This window comes from Aristolochia californica, unplaced genomic scaffold (genome assembly GCF_029961685.1).
Source record: "Aristolochia californica isolate CCGP_79_NKW_82.1479 unplaced genomic scaffold, dmAriCali1.0.hap1 SCAF_4, whole genome shotgun sequence".
NCBI lineage: Eukaryota > Viridiplantae > Streptophyta > Magnoliopsida > Piperales > Aristolochiaceae > Aristolochia > Aristolochia californica.
In genome coordinates this window covers 45,484,111-45,505,805 of record NW_027182103.1, presented here as the reverse complement: position 1 = coordinate 45,505,805, position 21,695 = coordinate 45,484,111, and the positions used below count along the sequence as shown (strand labels likewise).

General features: G+C 39.3%; 2 protein-coding genes across 3 annotated transcripts; both read left to right on the top strand.

The window, feature by feature from the left end:
* The first annotated feature begins 294 nt into the window (after positions 1-294).
* Positions 295-18,146, top strand: LOC137963595 (membrane-associated progesterone-binding protein 4). The gene is made up of 8 exons (XM_068810732.1): positions 295-732; positions 929-1,005; positions 1,090-1,161; positions 1,969-2,006; positions 2,117-2,160; positions 4,661-4,707; positions 17,450-17,624; positions 17,769-18,146. The coding sequence occupies exons 1-8, from the start codon at positions 628-630 to the stop codon at positions 17,934-17,936; spliced, it is 726 nt and encodes a 241-aa protein (XP_068666833.1). The 5' UTR covers positions 295-627; the 3' UTR covers positions 17,937-18,146.
* Positions 18,147-18,998: 852 nt separating this feature from the next.
* LOC137962853 (probable xyloglucan galactosyltransferase GT17) lies at positions 18,999-21,292 on the top strand. Of its 2 annotated transcripts, none has more exons than XM_068809956.1 (2): positions 18,999-20,775; positions 20,967-21,292. In XM_068809956.1, the coding sequence occupies exon 1, from the start codon at positions 19,250-19,252 to the stop codon at positions 20,669-20,671; it is 1,422 nt and encodes a 473-aa protein (XP_068666057.1). In that variant the 5' UTR covers positions 18,999-19,249; the 3' UTR covers positions 20,672-20,775; positions 20,967-21,292. The 2 variants fall into 2 exon arrangements, with proteins under 2 accessions (XP_068666057.1, XP_068666058.1); XM_068809957.1 differs by having other exon boundaries at positions 20,953-20,973.
* Positions 21,293-21,695: the final 403 nt, after the last annotated feature.

The window sequence follows — 21,695 nt, the reverse complement described above, 5'->3', positions numbered from 1 at the left end:
GCCAGCACAGATCGTCTGCTACTGTCCGCTGGAGCCCTCGTCGGCCTTAATCTGACGGAACTACCCCTACTTCTTAGGTGTCCTAGTTTTTAGTTGGGACTACTTATTGAGGATATTCTGGGCAGTAAAATTTTTAAATTGGGAAAGAGCCTAAATGAATCGAATACTCGACGGATCTCTTCGATGTATATTCTTTTAATTTTTAAATACGGTCTTTTAAGACGTTGTATTTATAAATATGGTCGATTTAGATGCTACAATCTTAAACATAGACTAAAATCAGTTATTGAGAATTATTTCAATCGAAAGTTTTCTCCCAAAAAATGGTCAAAAGTGAAAATGATATTCCCATACCTTACCTTTTCTAGCAGGCAGACCAACCGATAGAACTATAGCTCCGTAGTTTTGTGAAGGAACGACTGCAAATTTAAAATCGTTTGTGTTTTCTAAGAGGCACTTTCATTTCTGATTCCCTTGCAAAAAAGGGTTCAACCACCAATTTCTTTGTACTTCTATAGGAGTATGTAGTTTCAATTTTCTGTTGCTTTGATTCTTCCCTCTTCGTCTTTATCTATGCCATAGAACACATCTTTCCACAAAGAAGAAATAAAGAACGGTATTTGGAGCATGATGAGTGCAGCGAAGTCTCCGTCGTTTATTGCGCTTGCAATTTCTGCAGTTTTCATCGCCTTAGTCCTTCGATTCTCAAATAAGCTGGAATTTAGTTCATCTGTAAGTTCCCTTCTATTTCGAACCTATCATATACCACGTCTGGTGAAGCCTCTCTGCTCATTATTGGTATTTTTGGACGCCAATTATAGTTACACTTGACGTTTAACATTCGCACATACAGATAAATTTCAGAACGGAAAAGAACCACGCATAGAGTAACATGTTTTCTGTTTTCTCGTTGAATTTGTGTTTTCAGAGGCTATGGACTGCTGAAGAATTGAGTATGTATAACGGTACTGATGATAGATTGCCTATTCTTCTTGGAATTCTTGGGTAATCCATATGAACCTTCTGCATACTTTTGATTGGCTTTTCAAGAAAACATGGACTTTGTCGTGATAAATTGCTGGGGTGCAGGAGCGTGTTTGATGTAACTAAAGGCAGGACACATTACGGTCCAGGGGGTGGTTACAACCATTTTGCTGGCAGGTTGGTTTAAGTTCTCCACCCGACATTTCTCTCCTCCACTGATTCTCTTATAAATGTCTTCACTTTTTATGGGAGATGTCCATTGAGTCGTTTACTCAGTCTCTAGAACTAAAAGAAACCCTTAGTACTTCTTAGTTAGTATCCATTAGGCTACCTTTGGTAGTTGGGACTTCTTTCAGCCATCTACTGTCTTTTCCTTTCAAGTTAGTGTCCTCAAGCGATTGGAGGTTGTTGTCCTGTCTGTTGAGCAGGTTGGGCAGCCAAATTTTTTTCTACCATGCTTCTCCGCCCCAATGATGTCGTAACTTACTATATATTTTTGAAGAGAATAAGTAGATGAGGCAAATAAATGTACAAATGAAGAGAGCCTCTGAACATTCCAAAAAGTATTAAAGAGAGAATCAGGCATCAGAAACAACAATTCATCAAAGCTAATAGGCAGAGCCACTGGCCCTGAATGTAAGCCTAATAAGCCATCCTATTCTACAGAAATTTGACAATTTTGCTCCCTTGGAGTGGCAATCTTTTCCCCATTTTCATAGTCTACAATCTGTTGCAAAGTGGAACTTAGCTGATATCCAGTTTTTTCTTCTTATGTCTGTGTTAAGATTAAAATTTGCAGAGAGTAAAATGGTAGGAAAACTCATACTTTAGATTCCTGTCTATCCTCTCTCTCTCACACAAACACACGCACGCACATTCACACAACATTTTTTTGAGCATAAACCTTGATCTCATTTGGTTGGTAGTTTAATTATTCTTGTTCCATATGGTCTGCTTATTTTACAACTTCCTCATGGAGTACAGAGATGCGTCTCGTGCGTTTATTTCAGGAAATTTTACAGGTAAAAGTGGGCTTAGTGACCCCCTTAATTCCATTAGATCTTTATATTTATGGTTATTCATGAATTTAATGACTTATCTGACAGTGGTTTATTTTGATATCTTGCTATAGGAGATGGATTAATCGATTCACTGCAAGGTTTATCCACTACTGAGGTATTTAACTTTTAAAGCTTGAGAGTCTGCCTAGTTAATTTTGTGAAAAATCTTGCGTTTTGGATATATAGTAAAGTATTATAGGACCATTTTTAGCGTGACTAATTGCTTAACAGAGTATTTTATTTTCTCTAAGGGGGTTTAGTTGGTTCTCAAGTAACACCAATGTATTAAATAATGAGAAAGAAAGAGACACTGATAACTATGGATGGAAACGAGTCGAACTGAGCTGTGCTTTTGCAGGCTCGAACTCGGTTCGAGTCCTATCAACTAGGCTTGAGCCTCATACTTGAGCTTAAGCTCAGCTTGAGCATAATTCCATAGCTCTAGCTTGGTTCAGCTTGACAAAAATTATGACTCAGCTTGGAAAAAAACGGCTAGACTTGTCAAGCCGAGCTAAGTGGGGCTTGGGGTTGGCTCAAATGAGAGCAAGCTGAACCAATACTATGTTGAGCCTAAGACACTTGCGCTGGTTCGGCTCAGATGAGAACTGAGCTGAACCAATACCAAGTTGAGCCCAAGACGCTCGTGCTGACTCGGCTCAGATGTGAACCAAGCTGAACCAATACTAAGTTGAGCCTGAGATGCTCGTGCTAGCTCGGCTCAGTGCCATCTTACTGGTAACATGTCTATGATATTGTCAGAAAGATAAGTAATTACATAGTTACTATTAGTGGGGTAAGGGAGTTTTTCACCATACAGAAATGAAGGAAGCATGAAGTCTGATGATCCTCAATCTGTATGTCTGTCTGAATTATTCTTTAGAGGTCCATTTGGAATAGTCTTTTCATATTTTTTATGTTAGCATTTTTTGTGACTTACAATTTTACAGTTGTAAGAACAAGTCATATTTTTTAATCTTTTAAAATACAGTAGATCCTCACATTGTTTTTCCTTATTCATAATGATGGGAAAGATGACTGGCAAAATAGTACCTTCCTAATGATTGGGGGTATTCGCCAAGGATCAAGCCCTTATCATGAATGAAACAAGAGCTTATGTACCTTTAAAAATAGCAAATGTAAGGAGGCGCAATCCCTTTGTTTGTGTTGTTGGATCACATAGCAGTAGTTTTTCAAAAGGTTGATATACTTGTAACTGATAAACCGATGGTATAAGTAGTAGAAATACGAAGCCAGACTTTGGGATCCACATTTTTATTGCAAAATCTCAGATTGGATATTTTTGACACAATTTAGTGGATAAATTTCAAAAGAATGCAAGCCCAGTGCTAATTTGATGCAGAGGAAGTAGATGACACTATAGAAGGACATATTCCTAAAAATGAAGAAAGCGGCTCAATATCTGAATTGTAGTTTTGTTTATTTCTGGAAAGTCCAAATCTATTTTCAAATCTTTTAAAACACAGTTAGATCTTCTCATTTCTCATTCATAAGGGAAAATGGGCTAGCAAAATAGTACCTTCCCTATGCTTGGTTTTTTTTGCTAAGGATCATGCCTTATCATGAACAAACTAATAACTTATGTACCTTTTCAAAAAAGAAAAAAAGCAGTTATATAGGAGAGAGACTATTTGTATGTGTTTGCTGACGACGTAGTAGTAATTTTTTTTAAAGGACGATATCATAGTAATTGATAAACAGATGATATAAATGGTAGAAATAAGGAGTCAGACTTTGGAACCCATGTTTTTAATGCATATCTTAGATTGGATATATTTGAGAAAGTTTTAGTGGACAATTCATGGAGATTGCGAATCTGGTGCTTATTTGATGCAGAGCATGTAGATGACACTATAGAAGGATATATTCTGGGAAATGAAGAAAGCGGCTCAATATCTGAATTTAGTTTTGTTACTTGGCTTGTATTCTTTTTGCTAGTACTTCCTTGCTTGGGAGTTTCTTTCTTATTGAACCCTCTTTTCTCACTGTCATTAAAAAAAAATATCTATCTATTTCACGTAGTTGCTATTCTTAAAAAAACAGTCAAGATATGTTTTAGGAAACTTTTGTTTCAGATCATCTTTACTCATAACTTCTCTTTTTTGATAATTCTTTGTTTTTAGAAAGTTGCTATGTTTTTTTATGTGAAAGTTTCTTTTCATAGCTGTTGGAAGTCTTATTACATCTAGTTACTTCAATTTAGGAAACCAAAATTCATTGAAATTCAATACTCTTTTAAAGAATTCTTGGCCACATGCGTTAAAGGGGGTAATTAAGATTGATGTCTTAGCTAAAGGTGTGTTTCTACTTAACCCGGTTTGTGGTCCAATTTTTCGTTCATCTTTTTCTAGCTTTTTCTTTTCGCCAGGATTTGTTCTTTTCCTTTTTGATAATCAAACTCCTTAGATAGCTTGTTTCTTGCTCACTATTGTGCTTTAACAATTTGAAAAGGAGATGTTTCTTACCTTCAAATTTTCTCTTTTCTCTTGTATGTAGAAAATGTTAGTAGGTAGGTTTTGAGCTCCACATGTTTATCTTTCTAATTCAAAGTGGTCACTTTTTACTACTTGAAAATGTTATCTGCTGTTTTTTTGTAGGTAAAAGGTGTAGTTGATTGGCGGGATTTCTATTTCAGAAGCTATAAGTAAGTTATAAATCGTTCTCTTTTCACTAAAGGATATTAGTTCTAGAATTGAGTGAACTTTAGTGTATAAAAAATAGTCTTTGTTGGGTTGAATTCAGTTCCATAAAAAAATGACTAGCCACTTAGGAGGCTTATTGCTCATCCTTATAACCCTATCATTTTTCTTAACACTTCTCAAAGTGGGACTTTTTCCCACTCAATGTTCCCCCTCACATCTAGGCTTGCACATAATGGGCCTCGACGTGTCCACATGCATAAATAACCTGGATCTCACCTCATGGAGCCCACACAATACAAATAACATGGGGAACACATAATGGGCCTCGACCACACAGACAACCTGCTTTGATACCACTATTGGGTTGAGCCCTGTTCCATCCCAAATTGCTAGCCACTTAGGAGGCCTGTTCCTCAACTTTATAACCTAATCATTTTTCTTAATACTTCTCAATGTGGGATTTTTCCTATTCAATAGTCTTGCCAAATGAGAAAAGCTTGTTTTTTTCAGTAAAGGTTGCATATCCATATTTCTTTCTCTGGTTAGAACATTTTTACTTGAAGAAGATATGCAAGACAGAGTATTCAAGTTCTCCCATAAGTAATTAATGTGATCTCTGCCATGCAATACTTGCCACAATACAGGGAGTTTCATGCTTCTCAATCAAATGAGTTATACCAAATTTGACCAAAATTGGGAAGAAGTAAAGAAACTTCTGAGCTACCTTGATTATTGGATGAAATTTAGATAATGGCCATTCTATAAGAGTTCATGGTATGTCATCAGAGGAACCTTCATCTTCTGGTTAAGAAATCAAATGTCATGGAACTGACTGTCCTGTCATCCTGGTAGGTTAAGTTGATGACTTGACGCTCTCTTTCAGTTTTGATTTTGTAATGTATGCTAGGGATCAGGAAATCAATTCACTATGTCTAGATTGGAATTGACCTTATATTTGCATCTTAAAGAAAGATATCAAAGAGAAGAATCTTAGTGGGCAATTATTTTTTGTAGCCTCAGCTTGTGAGAATGCTAGACTAAGGGTAAATACATGCCTGTTTCAGCTTTAGCTTTTGTTCAAGGAGATGGTGCATTTGCCATGATGGATGCACCCTGTCCTCAGAAAGTGCATAATTTACATTGAATACTTTGTTGTGATGTGAAGAAATAGTAGCTTTGCAATTGTACTGCAACGTGGTGGTGTTGAGACATCTCTAATGGGTTTAGCCGTGCTTGTCAATAGCGATGTGTACACCTTCTGAGGTTTACCCATTGTAAATGAGTTTCAACCCAAATGGATTTATACTGACCAAAGCAAACTATTAGTATGATAAATAGAATTGATGCAGTGAAGTCCATGTTTGCAACTAATTGTGTGCAATTACCCCATTGATTGTTCTTCTTGATCAATAATATGTGGCTTATGGTGCCTTTCCCTTACAAATCATGCAATTGATGTTAAAATCTGGAATTGCAGATTTGCCTGATTGTTTTCTGTGTTCACTTTTGTATGCTAAAGTTGTGTAGGTTGCATGTGATGCAGTTAGGTGTGAAATAGTGAAATTACATAAACACAGAAGTGCTCATGGTACAAAAGATCCATTAAACAGCAAGAAAAGGGATAATTCAGCCAATTCAAGAAGCATTGGGTCTCCTGTGTTCTGCATGCCGAACTAAATTTCTGGGAAAGCTCGTTCCCTGTCAGATTTCGGCTTCTATTTCCATAATTTTTGGAAAAATAAGAAGTTTTCCCTTTCTTGTATAAAAGTCACCAGTAATATGAAAATTACTCAAAGAAACCCTTATGTCAACAAAAATAATGAATGCTGACTTAAATCTATGAGCTACTGAATTAATTAAGGGCTATGACAAGCTAAAATTATTTTAATTGTATCTATCTATCCCACATTTGAATCTTGCCTTCAAGCTTTGGCAAAGTCTGGCAACTGCATTTTTAACGAGTCATCCTCTTCCATGTAGCATCTTCAAGTGGGAGATGCTTCCAACAAACTAGTAGCTCTGTTTTCAAACAGCCAACTACTCTCATATGACACTTTTGCAAGAAAGTATCTGGTTCCTTCAATAGTTGTTTCTCAGGGTTTCACTGTGGCAACGTGGGGGAAGCGTCAGTCATCTCCCTGCGCTTAAGTTTTGATGGGGAGACATGAAAAACCAAGTGGATGGAGGAAGAAGCTGGAAGGTCCAGCTTATAGGCCATGGGTTCTACTGGCTCCGATATTTTAAAAAGACCAAAATAGCGAAAAACAAGCTTCTAGTTGCACCCTTTCGTTAGTTGATGATATGGCTGAAACTTCAAATATACCCAATTGCCCACTTTTAGTTCTTGTTCGGTTTTGTGCTTATTACCCAACTGTTTCATTCGGTCTTGTACTGCCACAAGATTATGCTTCGAAATCTGTACTGTCTCATATCTGTTTTTGAACTCTGTCCCATACACAAAGTGCTTCACATGTAAAAAATTATTGAGGGAGGTGGTTGCCCATACACAGCCTAAAAGTGTTATACCTGTATAAGAGTGAAATGATGTATTATACACCAATTTAACCAATAAAAGCATTTTACTCCAAGAATTTGGTTTGAATCCAGTAAGATTTTGCAGATAATTCTGAAGACATCTACTAACCACCTCAGTCTGTTCATCTGTTTGAGGGTGACATGAAGTACTCAGACCCCTGCCATGTAAGCTAAAAAACTTAGTCCAAAACTAGCTAACAAAGATAACATCTTTGTTGAGCACCATGAGGTGGGCCGAACTATTTCTCTCAAAAACAGTTTATCAATGGTATGGACTGTATAAGGATGCCAGAGTGGTAAAAAATGGGTATATTTGGAACATTCGAGTACTACTAGAATAACAGAATAGCAGGCTGAAATAAGAAGAGCGTTAATAAAGTACATGGATATATCCTCCCATACATGTTCTCGAATTGGGAATGGCTGCAAAAATCCTGCCAGAGATATTCTCACTCTTACCCTTAGACAGATATCACACCCTGCAACACACACTTTGATGTGCTTCATCATGCTTGGCCAAAAGAAAACTGTTGCTGCTCGTTCATGTCTTTCATTCCCCTTTGTGACCCACTAGCATGGAATTATGAAACTTTCATAAAGTCGATTTCCATACAAAAGCAACTTTAGGAACATACATTCGGCTCTACTGGAGAAGAAGATCATGCTGCCATATCTAAAGAGGTTAAGTTCAGGATTTTGACGCATCTTATGAATGAGGGTGACGATGTCCTGGTCTGAGTCATGTATCGCAAAAATCTGATCAGGTAACTCTCAATACGCCCCAATGGTGTCTCTCCTTGACAAGGCATCAATTTTTGTATTGTCTAGTCCGTGTCGATAAACAATTTCATAATCATATCCCATTAATTTTAACAGCCACCACTGCTGCTGCAAAGACACAATGCGCTTATCCAATGGATATTGAAGTGATGTATGATCCGACAAAATTTTAAAATGAGGATCAAGTAGGTAGGGGTGCCAATGTTGTACTGCCAACACAATTACAAGTAATTCCTTTTCATATGTTGAAAAAGAAGCCACTACCCCCTTAAAGCTTTTCATATGTCACATTCTACCACAATTTTTTTAGAGAAGTGGGTAAGGATAGTATTGGTGTGTTTAATAAGGCGGACTTAAGGTCTTGAAAAGCTTTAGTTGCCTCCTTGTCCATCAATGTGAACTCTCCCTTCTTCTAATTCTGTGAATGGGTGTCCAATAATTCCATAGTTCTTAATAGAACATCTATAACAACTTGTTATTAGGAGTTAGATGCCCTAATTCTAAACTAACGAGAGCAATAATAATAATCGCGGAAGAAAGGAAAAACATGCACGAGAACAAACAAGATTTATACAGGTTCGCCTTAAGGTGAAACTTCGTCATGTCTTCCGCCGCTGCAGTAATCCACTATAAAGATGAAATAGTTTACAAGAGAAATCGCACACACTTACAGGTGTTTTTCTCTAACCTCTCTCGGGGGCCGCAACTCAAGATGATCCTTCAAATGATGATTAATAAAACCCTAATAGCGGCGCTCCAAATATAAAGAGAAAATTAGGGCAAGCGTGATACAAGAGTGAAATCCCCAACTGCCCTTAAGTAAAAAACTATCAATATATCGTGGACCTTGTTACATTTATGGAAAAGTGAAATACTCATTGACATCAATAACTTGTTGTAATCAGAGTACATGAACCTCTATTTATAATAGAGGAAGGTAGTAGAGTCCAATTACAATAAAACTACCCTTGTCCCAATTACACCCAAACTCTAACACTTAAAGATAAGTCCTAACATAATTAAATAACTCAATATAGATAAAAGACAAACCTAACTAAAACTAAAACTTTTCTAGGACGTGACCATTAGATAAAGATACTTTATTGAGTCCTTCTTGATCTTCCAATTGATGTGATAAGGATGCCTGCTCATGGTAATCATTGTGGGTCCTACTTCTTATGGGTTTGAGCCCATCTTGTGGGCCTTCCTTGGTCGTGTGGGCTTGAGCTTATCTTCCAATAGACCTTTTGGGGGTGGAGCCCCCACACCCCCTGGAAGGGGGCTCCTCGTCCCCCTTCCAACCCCACGGCGGCGAAGGTCGATCCACGTACTGACTCAACGTAGGGCGTTGATTAGGCTCCACAACTTAACACCTGTTAGGCCCAAAAATTCGCATAGCTACTTGATTGTGGTAGGAGTAGGCCAAGAGACAACCGTGTCATATTTTGTGTGAATCTGCGGGCACCTCTACAACAAAGATAATGTCCTAAGTAGGCCACAAAAATGGTGTCAAAATAGCATTTAGATTTCTTGACAAAGGGACTATTGCGTCATAATATCTGTAAATCCTGATAGAGATAAGTATGTCATCGAAAAATACCAACATAAAGTTTCTCAAGTGGGGTTGAAAAATAGAATTCATTAGAGCCTGAAAGGTGGAGGGAGCATTCATTAGTTTGAATGGCATGACAAGGAACTCATAGTGATCTTAATGGGTTTGGAAAAGTCGTTTCCTCAATATCTGAAGGGACCATTCAGATATGGTGGTACCTCAATTTATGGTCTAGCTTAGTGAAGATGGTAGCTCCACGTAATTTGTTCAACAATTCTTCTATCACAGGAGTAGGAATTTGTCCTTGACAATAATAGCATTCAATGTCTTGTAGTCAACACAAAACTTCGATGTGCCATCTTTCTTTTTTACTAGCAAGACTGAGGAAGAGTATGAGCTCTAGCTTGGCAGGTGATGCCTGCATCCAAAAGTTCTTTAACTAATCTTTCAATTTTTGCCTTTTGTATGTGTGGATATCAGTATGGGTGCACATTGGCCGGAGGAGCACCAAGAATAATGTGTATGCTCTACTCATGCTCGCCCATTGGGCGAAGGCTCTTAGGCTCTTGAAATAATTAATCAAACTATGATAAAACTGGAGTGAGAGTGTCGGGTGGTGTACAAACAATGCTAGGTGAGGTAGAAATGCCATTTAAATTGAGATAAACTACATTGGTGATGCAAGCCATTGGTATCGCCTTGATAGAAATGTCAGATCCCCCATTTGGCTGGTCTAATATGTTCCATTGCACCACTTGATCACAATAATGCAAAGTAAAAAAAACAAAAACAGCTCAATGAAATTCCATTTGACAATGCCTAAAGTCTGAAACAATTGTAATCTGAGTACCACGTTAATACGCTGGACTAGTAAAACATCAAAATGAGTGACTATCTTAGTCCTTTGCATAGTCAGTTCCACCTGTTTACACAATGCTGAACAGAAAAGAGATTGTCCATTGCCACTATGACGCGAGATGAAGTGATGCTTGTTTGTGGCAGATTTAATCTCTTGGTTACCTTCCCATACATAAAGTTATGGGTGCTACCACTATCAAGTAAGACTTTTTACCGTGCCCAAATCTTCATAGAATGGGGGTTGTAATTTTCAGCAAATGTGTGAATGGAAACCTGGGAAAATTATTCATTCACTTCCTCCTTTATTTCCTCCTCCTTAGCAGGGACCTACTCTGTGGGCTCTTCGTAGGGATACATCAGGTAATGTTTACATATGTGTTTGATAGAGACTTTCTCATCACAATTGAAGCAGAGTCCTTGAGCTCACCTAAGTCAATTTCCTCTCACGTGAGCTTTCTATTCGGTTTCACAGCCTTATTACTCATCGGCCTAGTTGTAGTGGTTCTAATGCTATCACCGTTTGTTGGCACCAGTAGTGAATAATTGCCCCTCCTGGGTGGAAATAATTTTTTTTAAGTCCTCAATTTTTTCTTCTGCACATTCAACAATTGGATAGCCTATGCTATGGTTTTTGGTTGAAGGAACTCACCTTTGTTGTGTTGTCTCTTTGGAGTCCACTAAAAAAACATTTAATTTTTGCTTCATGAGGCCAGACATGTACCTGATTGTCCACTAACAAAACAGCCAACTTACACTTCATGAGGCCAGCCACGAAGCTGATTCGACAATCTTTTGAATTTGGCTTGATAGGCATGGATTGTGGAGGTCTGTTTCAGCTTTGCTAGAGCACCATGCACATTCTCGTTCTCCTTTGGACCAAACTGTTTGCAGAACACTGTAACAAAATCAGTCCGCATGGGTTCCTCATTGTCCTCTTTGTGACTATAGTACCACTGTAGTGCCCCTCTCTCTCTAAATAGAAACTAGCCAGACTCACTTTCTGGTCCTCTTGAGTTCCATGGTACTTGAAAATTGCTCCACTATCTTTACCCATGTCCTTGGTTTCTTGTAATCCACATATCTTGCACACTCTAATCACAACACCTGACCCTCTGATTGTCTCACCGATAAAAAATCCCTCGGCTCTCTCTCCCACTCCGCAAATCCATCCTTCATAAGTTCGTGCAAGGCCTCAAATGTAGTCTCAACTGTCTGAGCTAACAGGTCAATCCTTGCATTTACAGCTCTAAACTTCTCACAATACCCATCCCAGTGTTTAGCAAGATACTCTAATGCGGCTTGTCATGTACTATAGGTGTGAGTCATGCTGAGCAGTTTTATCAAGCACTTAGTGTGGACATTGAACTAAAGAATTGCTCAAGGTTGTGTCCTTAATTTCTCTCTCATGCAAGAAGAAAAAATGATTGAGAAAAACAGACCAGAGTTATGCATTCTCACCGGTTGTATCAGATGCAGTTAGGGTGTTTTTTGTAACTCTTGAGGTTGGCGATAAGGTTTTTTGGAGGAAACATGGTATTCCGGTTCTAGGGTTTCTGCACAGAAATCTTTGGCTTAGTGACTGGAAGCATTGGTCACCTACTCTTTCCTCTTTGAGCTTGCACTTCTCCTTCTTCCTCTACCTGTATCGAGTAAAATTTATCTTTCATCCCATTGCGTGAGGATGCTTCCACTTTGGTACCAATTATTATGGTTAGGTTTAAAATAGTGAAATTAAATGACCTCAGAAGTGCTCGTTGTAGGATAGATTGAAAAAACGACAAGAAAAGGGATAACTCAGCCAATTCGAGAAGGCCTAGGTCTCCTATGTCTGCACGTAGGACTTAAGTTTCTGGGGAAAGAAAGTCTTCTCATTCTCTGTTAGACTCTGCTTCTCTTTTTGAAAAATAGGTGATCTGGGGAGAAAATAGAAGAGGAAAAAGATTTCTTGAAGAGGGGCAGTCTTGCTGCCTTGGAATCCAAGCCAGAAAGGCCCTTCCTGCTTCTTTATAATCAGGGTTTAAGTGAAAATTTACAAAAGGACAAAAATACCCTTCAACTCTCAAAATTACATATCTCTTAAAATATTTAACTAGAGATAAAATAAGACATTCTCTATCTAATAGCCATACTATAAGTGAAAAGTGTAATATAGAAATTATAAAAAATGACCAAAATACCCCAAACTTGTATTTTAACACTCCCCCTCAAGCTGGAGAGTAGATATCAAACAATCTCAGCTTGTCATTAAAGGATACATGTTCACGTCCCTCCAAAGGCTTAGTAAATATATCTCCCAACTAATCTGAAGACTTTACATAAGGAGTTACCACTTCCCCTGCATAACTGCATCTCTCATGAAGTGGCAATCAACCTCTATATGTTTCGTCCTCTCATGGAATACATGGTTGTTGATAATAAAAAAGGCTACCTCAAGTCATTAACGAAAGACCAAACTCAAGAAGCACAAACTTAATCCACATAAGTTCACTAACTGTATGAACTATTGCTCGATACTCGGCCTTTGCACTGGACCTAGCCACAACTGTCTGTTTCTTACTTTTCCAGCTTACCAAGTTGCCTCCAATAAAACAACAATAGTCTGATGTAGAACTTTTATCCATTTTACACCCAGCATGATCGACATCAGAATACCTAAGTACATCAATTTTCCCATTATGAGAATACAAAAAAAAAACCTTTTCCAAGTGCACTCTTCAAGTACTTCAAAATCCTCTGAGCAACTTCTAAATGGACTTTTTGAGGATTTTCCATGAACTGGCTCACAACTCCCACAACAAATGAGATATCCGGCCTGGTAACTATGGCGTAGATCAATTTACCTACTAACTGTTGGTATTGAGTTGTATCCTTGAGTGTAGGACCCTGTAGATTATGATTAACTTCTATGGGGGTGTCAATGGGTTTAGCACCTAATAAACCATACTCCTATAACATATCAAATATTTATTTTCTCTGAGAAAGAACAATTCCTTGCTTGCTACGAGCGACTTCAATGCCAAAGAAGTACTTGAGAGAGCCCAAATCCTTTGTTTGAAAATGTGTGGCCAGATATTGTTTAACTTTTGTAATACCACCAAGATCATCACCAGACAACACAATGTCATCTACATAGACAACCAAAACCACCATACCAGTCTTCCTTTTAAGTAGGAACATAGAATGATCACAATGGCTCTTATAGAACCCAAACCGTAGTACCACATCACTAAAATTTTCAAACCCGGCCCGTGGACTCTGGTTAAGTCCATAAATAGCCTTTGCAACATACCCAGGAGGTTGCTCCATATACACTTCCTCATGTAGATCACCATATAAAAAGACATTCTTCACATCGAGTTGAAAGAGAAGCCAACCTTTATTAACAACCACAAATATTAAGATACGTACTGAAGTAAGTCAGGCCATAGGAGAGAATGTCTCAAAGATATTAACTCCAAAAGTGTGTATACCCTTTCGCTACCAGCCGAGCTTTGTACCGTTCAATAGAGCCATCAACATTATATTTGATAGTATAAACCCAACGATACCCCATAATAGCTGCTCCTACAGGTGGATCACATAGACGCCATGTTCCCCGAGACACCAAAGCACTCATCTCATCATCCATAACTTGTTTCCATTCTAGAGAGCACAAGGTTTTCTGCACTAAATGAGGTATATGAGAAGTAGACAATGACAAAGTACATGACTTAAAGGATAGGGAAAAATCAAGAGACACATATTTGGATATCGGATGATAAGTACAAGATTGTTTACTTTTTTGTAGACTAATAGGCAGGTCCAAATCAGAGACAACAGGATCTGCAGGCAATGAGGAAGCTGGTGGATCATGAGAAGAGAGCTTTGTAGAGGTAACTGTTGGAGGCATTGCAAGAGTATGAGAGCAACGACTGTAAAACGAAGAGGCAATGAAGAACTTGATGACACTGGTACATCCAAAACTGCAACAGAAACAAAATTGTCTGAAGGAGATTTAGGTAATACAGGAAGCTCAGTAGATGATGAAAAATATGGAGTATGTTCAAAGAAGGTCACATTGATTGACATATATGTTTTCCGTCGAATAGGATTATAACATTTGTACCCTTTTTGTCGACAAGAATGTCCCAAAAAAATACATTTGATAGACCGAGGTGGCAACTTATCGACCGAAATTCCAAACATATGAACAAAACAGGTACATCCAAAAATATGAGGAACCACACCAAACAATTTACAATTCGGTTTTAAAACTTGAAGAGGAACTTGACCACTCAAAACAGATGAGGGCATACGATTAACCAAGTAACAAGAAGCTAAAAGCGCATCTCCCCAACAAGATTTAGGAACAACCATATGCAGTAATAGTCTCCTTGTAACCTCAAGGAGATGTCTATTTTTATGTACAACCACCCCATTTTGTTGTGGTGTATAAGGGCAGGATGTTTGATGGGTAATACCATGAAAAACACAAAATACTGAAAATTTATGGTTAAGATATTCCAAACCATTGTCTGTACAAAGTACATAAACATGGGCACCAAATTGATTGTTATTTCATTGAAAAAATTGAGGAATACATCAAATACTTTCGGACTTCTCCCGTAGGAGATACACCCAAGTGACTCCACTGAAATCATCAATGAACGACACAAAATACTTAAAACCAAATGGGCTAGGAACCTGACATGGACCCCATACATCAAAGTGGACTAATTCAAACAACTTGGTGCTTTGACTAGAACTAACTGGGAAACTGGAGCGATGATGCTTTCCCAGTTGATAGGATTCATAGTCAAATGAAATATCAGCTGACAGAGAAGGAAAAGATTGGAGTTCTCCCTTCTCATGTCCTGAACCAATCGTCCTCTTCATCTGCAAGTCCTAAAAACACAAGAAGTAGGATAAAAGGTTACTGACCAGTTTAAGGATTTAGTTATATGACTCACAGATAAGAGATTAACTGGAAATTTTGGTACAAATAAAATAGAATCTAAGGATATTTGTGGAGTAGTGTGAACTATACATTCCCCCTGAATGGGAGAGATGGATCCATCAGCTAAAGTAACTTGATGATATGAACAAGATGGACTAATGGACTGAAATAGAGAGGGCCTACTTGACATGTGTGTAGAGGCTCATAAATCAATGATCCAAGAGGGAGATTGAGATACATTCAGTGCATTCATACCTGTACTAGCCATCATGGCACTCATTGAGGAAGAAGGAGGAATCTCAGTAGTCTGAGAAGCAGTCAGTTGACCCAACCGTTGTAATAACTACTGAATTTCCTCATAGGATCCAGTGTGTGAGTAGGCGTCCTTATCTGTGACTATAGAGTTGGCCCAGATAGGTTTACCAAATTTGTCCCAGCATTTCTTAGAAATATGATTAGTCCTACTACAATAAAAACATTTCTGATCCCCTCGATCATTTCGGCCATTGCCACGGGTTGTGTAAGAGCGACCTCTACCTCTATTATTACCTCCATGAAACTAACCATCAAGCTTAATAGTAGAAGATTGAAGGTTAAGAGCAGTTGCTTCTAAGAGGGCTCCACCTGACTCATTCTTATTTACAACTGCACCTTTAGCTCGAAGAACTCTATTAAAGGTTTGTTCAAGAGTGGTCACATCCTCATTGACCAACAACTGGGCTCTAATAACATCATACTCATGCCCCAAACCATTCAAAAACCCGGCTACTTGAATCTGATTTTCTTTCTTATAGATATCTTCAACATTCTTAATAAAATGATGAAATGTATTAATCTCCTGTAGTACTCCCCTCATCTCAGTGAAATAATCTATCACTGATCTACCTCGCTTCATATTAAAGAACTTCACTTATAACTCATAGATCCTTGACAAATTACTTTCTTGAGACAAAATGGAAACCAACGTAGTCCACATTGCCTTAGTAGTACTACAACTCAAAATCTGATCACTAAATCTGGATGCCATACTATTGACCAACCAGGTTATTACTAATTTATCTTCTACTACCCAATCTTCAATAACGGGTACCGATGGATCATTAGTTATATATTTCACCATTCTTCTAGCCCTCAAATACATCAAAACTGATCTAGACCAGTTTTCATAATTCGATCCATTCAATCAGATCATAGTTATTTGAATAAACTGAGAAAAAATCATATTTGAGATTAGCAGTTCTGCTAAGAGCAGCAAATTGGGATCATCAAACACTTCTTAATCCCAACATTCAATCAAATAGAAGCAGTAATCATTAGCCAATACGCTAAGACAGGCAGAAAAAGGAAAAAATAGAATATTTACCCTACCAGTTCAGAAATTTGGGAAAAACCTTCAAGGAGATTGCTGAAAATGGGGAAAAGATCCACAAAATCGAAAAAAAGTTGCCCAAGACTTGCGTTACTGCTCTGATACAATGAAAAATAGGTGATTTGGGGAGACAATAGAAGAGGAAAAAGATTTCTGGAAGAGGGGCAACTTTGTTGCCATGGAATCCAAGCTAGAAAGGCCCTGCTTCTTTATAATCAAGGTTTAAGTGAAAATTTACAAAAGGACAAAAATGCCCCTCAACACTCAAAATTACATCTCCTAAAATACATGTCTAAATTGAATGAAAATTTAACTAGAGATAAAATAAGACATTTTCTATCATCTAATAGCCATACTATAAGAGAAAAATGTAATATAAAAAATGACCAAAATACCCCTGAATTTGTATTTTAACACTTTTCAAACTTTTTGATTAAATTACAAGGTTGGCCTCCCTTAAAGAAACGTCCCCAGAAATGTGAAAATTATTAGCAGCCTTTGTGTCAACAAAAATAACATATGTTGAATTCAGATCAATGATATGCTCAATCAAATAAAGGCTAGAACAAGCTAAAATTATTTTAATTGTGAGGAGGCATATAGTAATTACGACTATGGCCTGCTTTGCCTTATTTTAAATGATGGAAGTGACTGTAGGTGAAAAGTTTTGTATTTGACATGCAATATCTTTACTGATCAAACTCTTGATCTCAGATTTTCTGGTAAACTTGTCGGTCGATATTATGATAGCCAAGGGAACCCAACGAAATATTTGAAAGGAGTTGAAGCAAAGGCTGCCCGTGGGGCCCAGCTTTTGGAGAAACAGAAGAATGAAGAGGCTAAACTTCCAAGTTGCAACTCAAGGTGGAGTCAAGAGGAAGGAGGAGAGGTAATCTCAATGTGCAATCATCTTTTAGGTTTGAAGAGCATCATATCTGTAATGTTGAACCAAACACATTCTGGTTTACTGGGAAAGCAAGTTGCACATTGCTTGTTTATTATTTATTTGGAACACGTTCCTTTTTGTGTTCAGGTTTGGTGTGATGAAGGTTATCCAAGGCTGATTCAGAGACCTTTGGATATCGCTTTGACGGGGAAAATGAGCAAGCTATGTGCATGCTTTAAAGAGGAAGAACTAGAGAAGCCTGGGTTGGAGCTATACAAGGACTGCGATAGGTTGTCGAAAGTTTGCCCTGTATAATCTTTATTTTTTTTACAGTGTCTTACACTCGATACTCTTTACTAATTATATTTCTTCTCTTTCATTTACACGCTGATGGTATCTCTTGTGAATGATTTTGTGCTTGAAATCTATAGAGATGGGACACCTAAAGCCAACTGAAAGTGAATACTTCTTCCTCATTTGCTATCTGTAAGATCGCCTTGATTTATTATTATTATTATTATTTTATTTTGGTCCACTTCCACCAGGAGGAAACGACGAAATAAGCAGTAGCTGAGCAATGAAACCCTTGATGAAACAACTGTAGTCATCTGCCGTGCAATGATACTGGTAATGGTAACGACGGATTTATGCGTGGCTCTTGTCGGTGGCTTGGTACGAATTTGTCGGTTTATTAAATTGAAAATTTTGCACTTCCAAGCTCTCTTTAACTTAGCACCGGTCGGGTTGGTCAAGTTGGAACAAAAAATCTTCTTTTATTCGCCTGTTTTTTCCACTTTCCCCGGCAGCTTTGGGCCTCGGAGGGTCCCGACCTTACTTGGGTTGGTGACACAGAATAATATCACATAATTGTCTTTGCACCGGTTTCTTTCCTGCCCCAAAGCCATTGCAATGGGTCCACATAAAAGACAAATGAAAGAAATTTTAGTCCAGTTCACTCCTGGTCAGGTGATTGTCCGGTTCGGCGATTTCTTAAACCACAATCCCAACTAAAAAATATTTTTGCTTGGTCCCATTCTTTACGTCTTGTAATATAATAATCAACGCTTCAATTGTTGATTCATTGTGGAATTATTAACAAATGATTTAAATTAGTGAAACAGTTGCCTACCGCCAATCATTTTATAGGCTGCACTCACTTTAAGGCGAGAAATCGTTCTCGTCGCTGAGCCTTCCGCGCTTGATCTGAACCGTCCGTTCACCTGGTAAAAATAGTGGAGATTCCTGGTAGTCGGTGAGAGTTTGCCAAGTGGCGATCGGCTAGTCATCCTCGGTTGCTCCCCGCTCCAGACAGAAACACGCAGTCTGGTAGTCAGAGGCCATTTAACTTCGGCCTTTCGATTGGATTATGCTATTTTGATACTCTTAATGGAGTTTGATTGGCAACTTGAACGCTTAAAAAACGAAAAAACAAAGAGGGAGTGGGTGAGTAGTGTGAGAAGACTAAGAACTCTCCATTCATTTTGCTGTACCGAATTTCACGCATCGACTGCTGCTAGCGCTCAAAAGTCTTGGTGAATGTGTTTCCAGCTTTGACTGCATTTCGCGACTGCTCACGAGCAGAGCACAAGGAAGACGGAAAAGAAATAATTTCCTACTTTTTCGCCTTGATGTTCTTCAGAAGGCTCCAATCTGCAGCTCTAATGGCGACCGACGAGAAGCCTTTCTTCAGAGATAAAGAATTCCGCTTCACATCCGTTCTTGCTTTCCGCAAATCTCTCGTCTACGCGTTCCTCTTCATCACTCTCTGGTTTATCCTGTTGCTTACTTGGTTTCCTTCTAAACGGACGGGCCATTCTCAGCTTTTCATTCATTCCACCAGTCGATGGAACTGTCAGCCGAAAGAGAGGAACTGCGACATCAAAGCGTTCTTTTACATGTACGAACTGCCGGAGAAGTTCAATTCCGGTCTCCTCCGGCAGTGCCGAAATCTGAGCGTCTACACAGACATGTGTCCTCACGTCGCGAATCGCGGTCTGGGCCAGCCGCTCCCCTCGTTCGGCTCTCCTAGCTGGTACGCCACTCACCAATTCATCGGCGAGATGATCTTCCACGCCCGCGCGGAGAACCATCCTTGCCGCACGAAGGACCCCAGTAAGGCGACTCTCTTCTACGTCCCCTTCTACGGCGGTCTTTACGCATCGAGCAAGTTTCGGGAACCGGACAGGGGAGAACGTGACCGTCTCGCAGTCGACCTTGACGAGTACCTTGGTCGACAGTCCACGTGGCACAAATTTAACGGTGGAGACCACTTTTTGGCGCTAGGCAGGACCGCGTGGGACTTCATGCGGGACGACGACGGATTTGATTTCGGCGCTAATCGCCTTCTTAAGCTGCCACATGTTCTAAACATGTCGGTGCTGACCGTAGAGCGGCACCCATGGCAAGGAGTCAACCAGCACGGCATCCCGTACACATCGTATTTCCACCCGTCGACGACGGAAGAGATGGTGGCGTGGCAGGACGGCATGCGCCGAGCTCACCGTCCCTACCTGTTTTCCTTCGTGGGCGCCCCACGCACGGGGGTGGAGAAGGCGGCAGTGAGGGACGAGATTCTCCGGCAATGCGAGGCGTCGCCGCGGTGCCACATGGTCAAATGCGGCCGAGGAGCAAGCGCTTGCCACGAACCCAGCGAAGTTCTTAAAGTGATGACGCGATCGATATTCTGCATGCAACCCGCCGGCGACTCGTTCACTCGGCGGTCGGTGTTTGACTCGGTGCTGGCGGGTTGCATCCCTGTATTCTTTTCGCCTCATACGGCGTACACACAGTACCAATGGTTCTTCCCAGCGAAGCCCACGGCGTACTCGGTTTATATACCAGAAGATAAGGTGAATCGAATGGAGGAGGAGCTTATAAAGATCCCGAGCTACAAGGTGGAGAGCATGAGGAAAACTTTGATTAATCTCATCCCTTCGATCACTTACACGCATCCGAACGCAACAGAGATCGAATTCAAGGATGCTGTTGACGTTGCACTGGAGCAGTTAGTGAAACACGTCAGATCAAATTTACCATTACAGTCCTTGTAAGACGGAGACAGAGATTGAACTGCTGCTTCCACAGAGACTGCTGCGATTAGCTTTTATTGCGTCCCGACTCGCCAATCCATCCCTGGGGCAGTAATTAACACCAGGTATATGAAGTAGGAGGATAGATTTATGAATTGTTTGTTGCATATTAATGATATATATGTATACACATCTAAGTTACTGTTATTTTTTGTTTATTTTCGTCTCTACGATCTTCGAACTTTGTGGAGAAGAAATGTCTCTTGTTCTTCTTGCAATTCTGTATTAAATGGAAGTCGCAGAATTTTCCGTGCAGAGCGGCCGGCAGCTGTTTCGTGTGAAAAAGGATGGTGTTGTCATGTTCATAGTGGGGCTTATGAAGGAGACAACGCGACTGTGGCACTGGAACAAACGTTTGGTATCATTTGGTGTTGAAGACACCCATGTGCCTAGATGGTACGCAAAGCTGTCACGAACAAATTGAACAAAAGACATGAGAATGATAAATAGGGTGGGAGTCTGTAGAAGATGTCGATTGCTTCACACACAAGTGCTTGAAAGGGCACCAGAAAAGTCAGGTCAGGTCCTGTAACTCGAGCCCAGGAAGGGAGAGGGTCAATTTGAAAAACATATTTACCAGCACGATCAGGGTTTTCATATAAGTCCATTAATCCGAAGCTTGAAACTGGAACTTCATTTTACTCTAAAAAATAAAAATAAAAAGGAAGAAGAAAGAAAAGAAGACGGCCTAGGAGTATCGTTTTCAGAGCGAATTCCAGTTCTTAGGTAACTTAGCGATGCTTACTGTCCTCTCATCTCTTAGCCCTTTTTCTCCCTTCGTCTTCACCATTAATCCTCAAGTCCTTGTAATACATAAAACATAATTTGGTGTTGGAACAAAAACAAATGAAGCAGCAAGAAGGCAATCTTGCATATCTCAAGCTTCTGCCCTTTAGACAAGGATCGGTTTGCTATGACATATCGCAAGATCTTCTAATTTAACTTCTGTGGTCCATTCAAAGTGCAGCAATCATAGGGAATTGAA

Excerpts from the sequence above, each read along its gene's own strand:
- LOC137963595 (XM_068810732.1), top strand. The coding sequence starts at position 628 with ATGATGAGTGCAGCGAAGTCTCCGTCGTTTATTGCGCTTGCAATTTCT. Across the intron at positions 4,708-17,449 it reads TTCTATTTCAGAAGCTATAA|ATTTTCTGGTAAACTTGTCG; the intron begins GTAAGTTATAAA and ends TCTTGATCTCAG. Across the intron at positions 17,625-17,768 it reads GTCAAGAGGAAGGAGGAGAG|GTTTGGTGTGATGAAGGTTA; the intron begins GTAATCTCAATG and ends TTTTGTGTTCAG.
- LOC137962853 (XM_068809956.1), top strand. The coding sequence starts at position 19,250 with ATGTTCTTCAGAAGGCTCCAATCTGCAGCTCTAATGGCGACCGACGAG.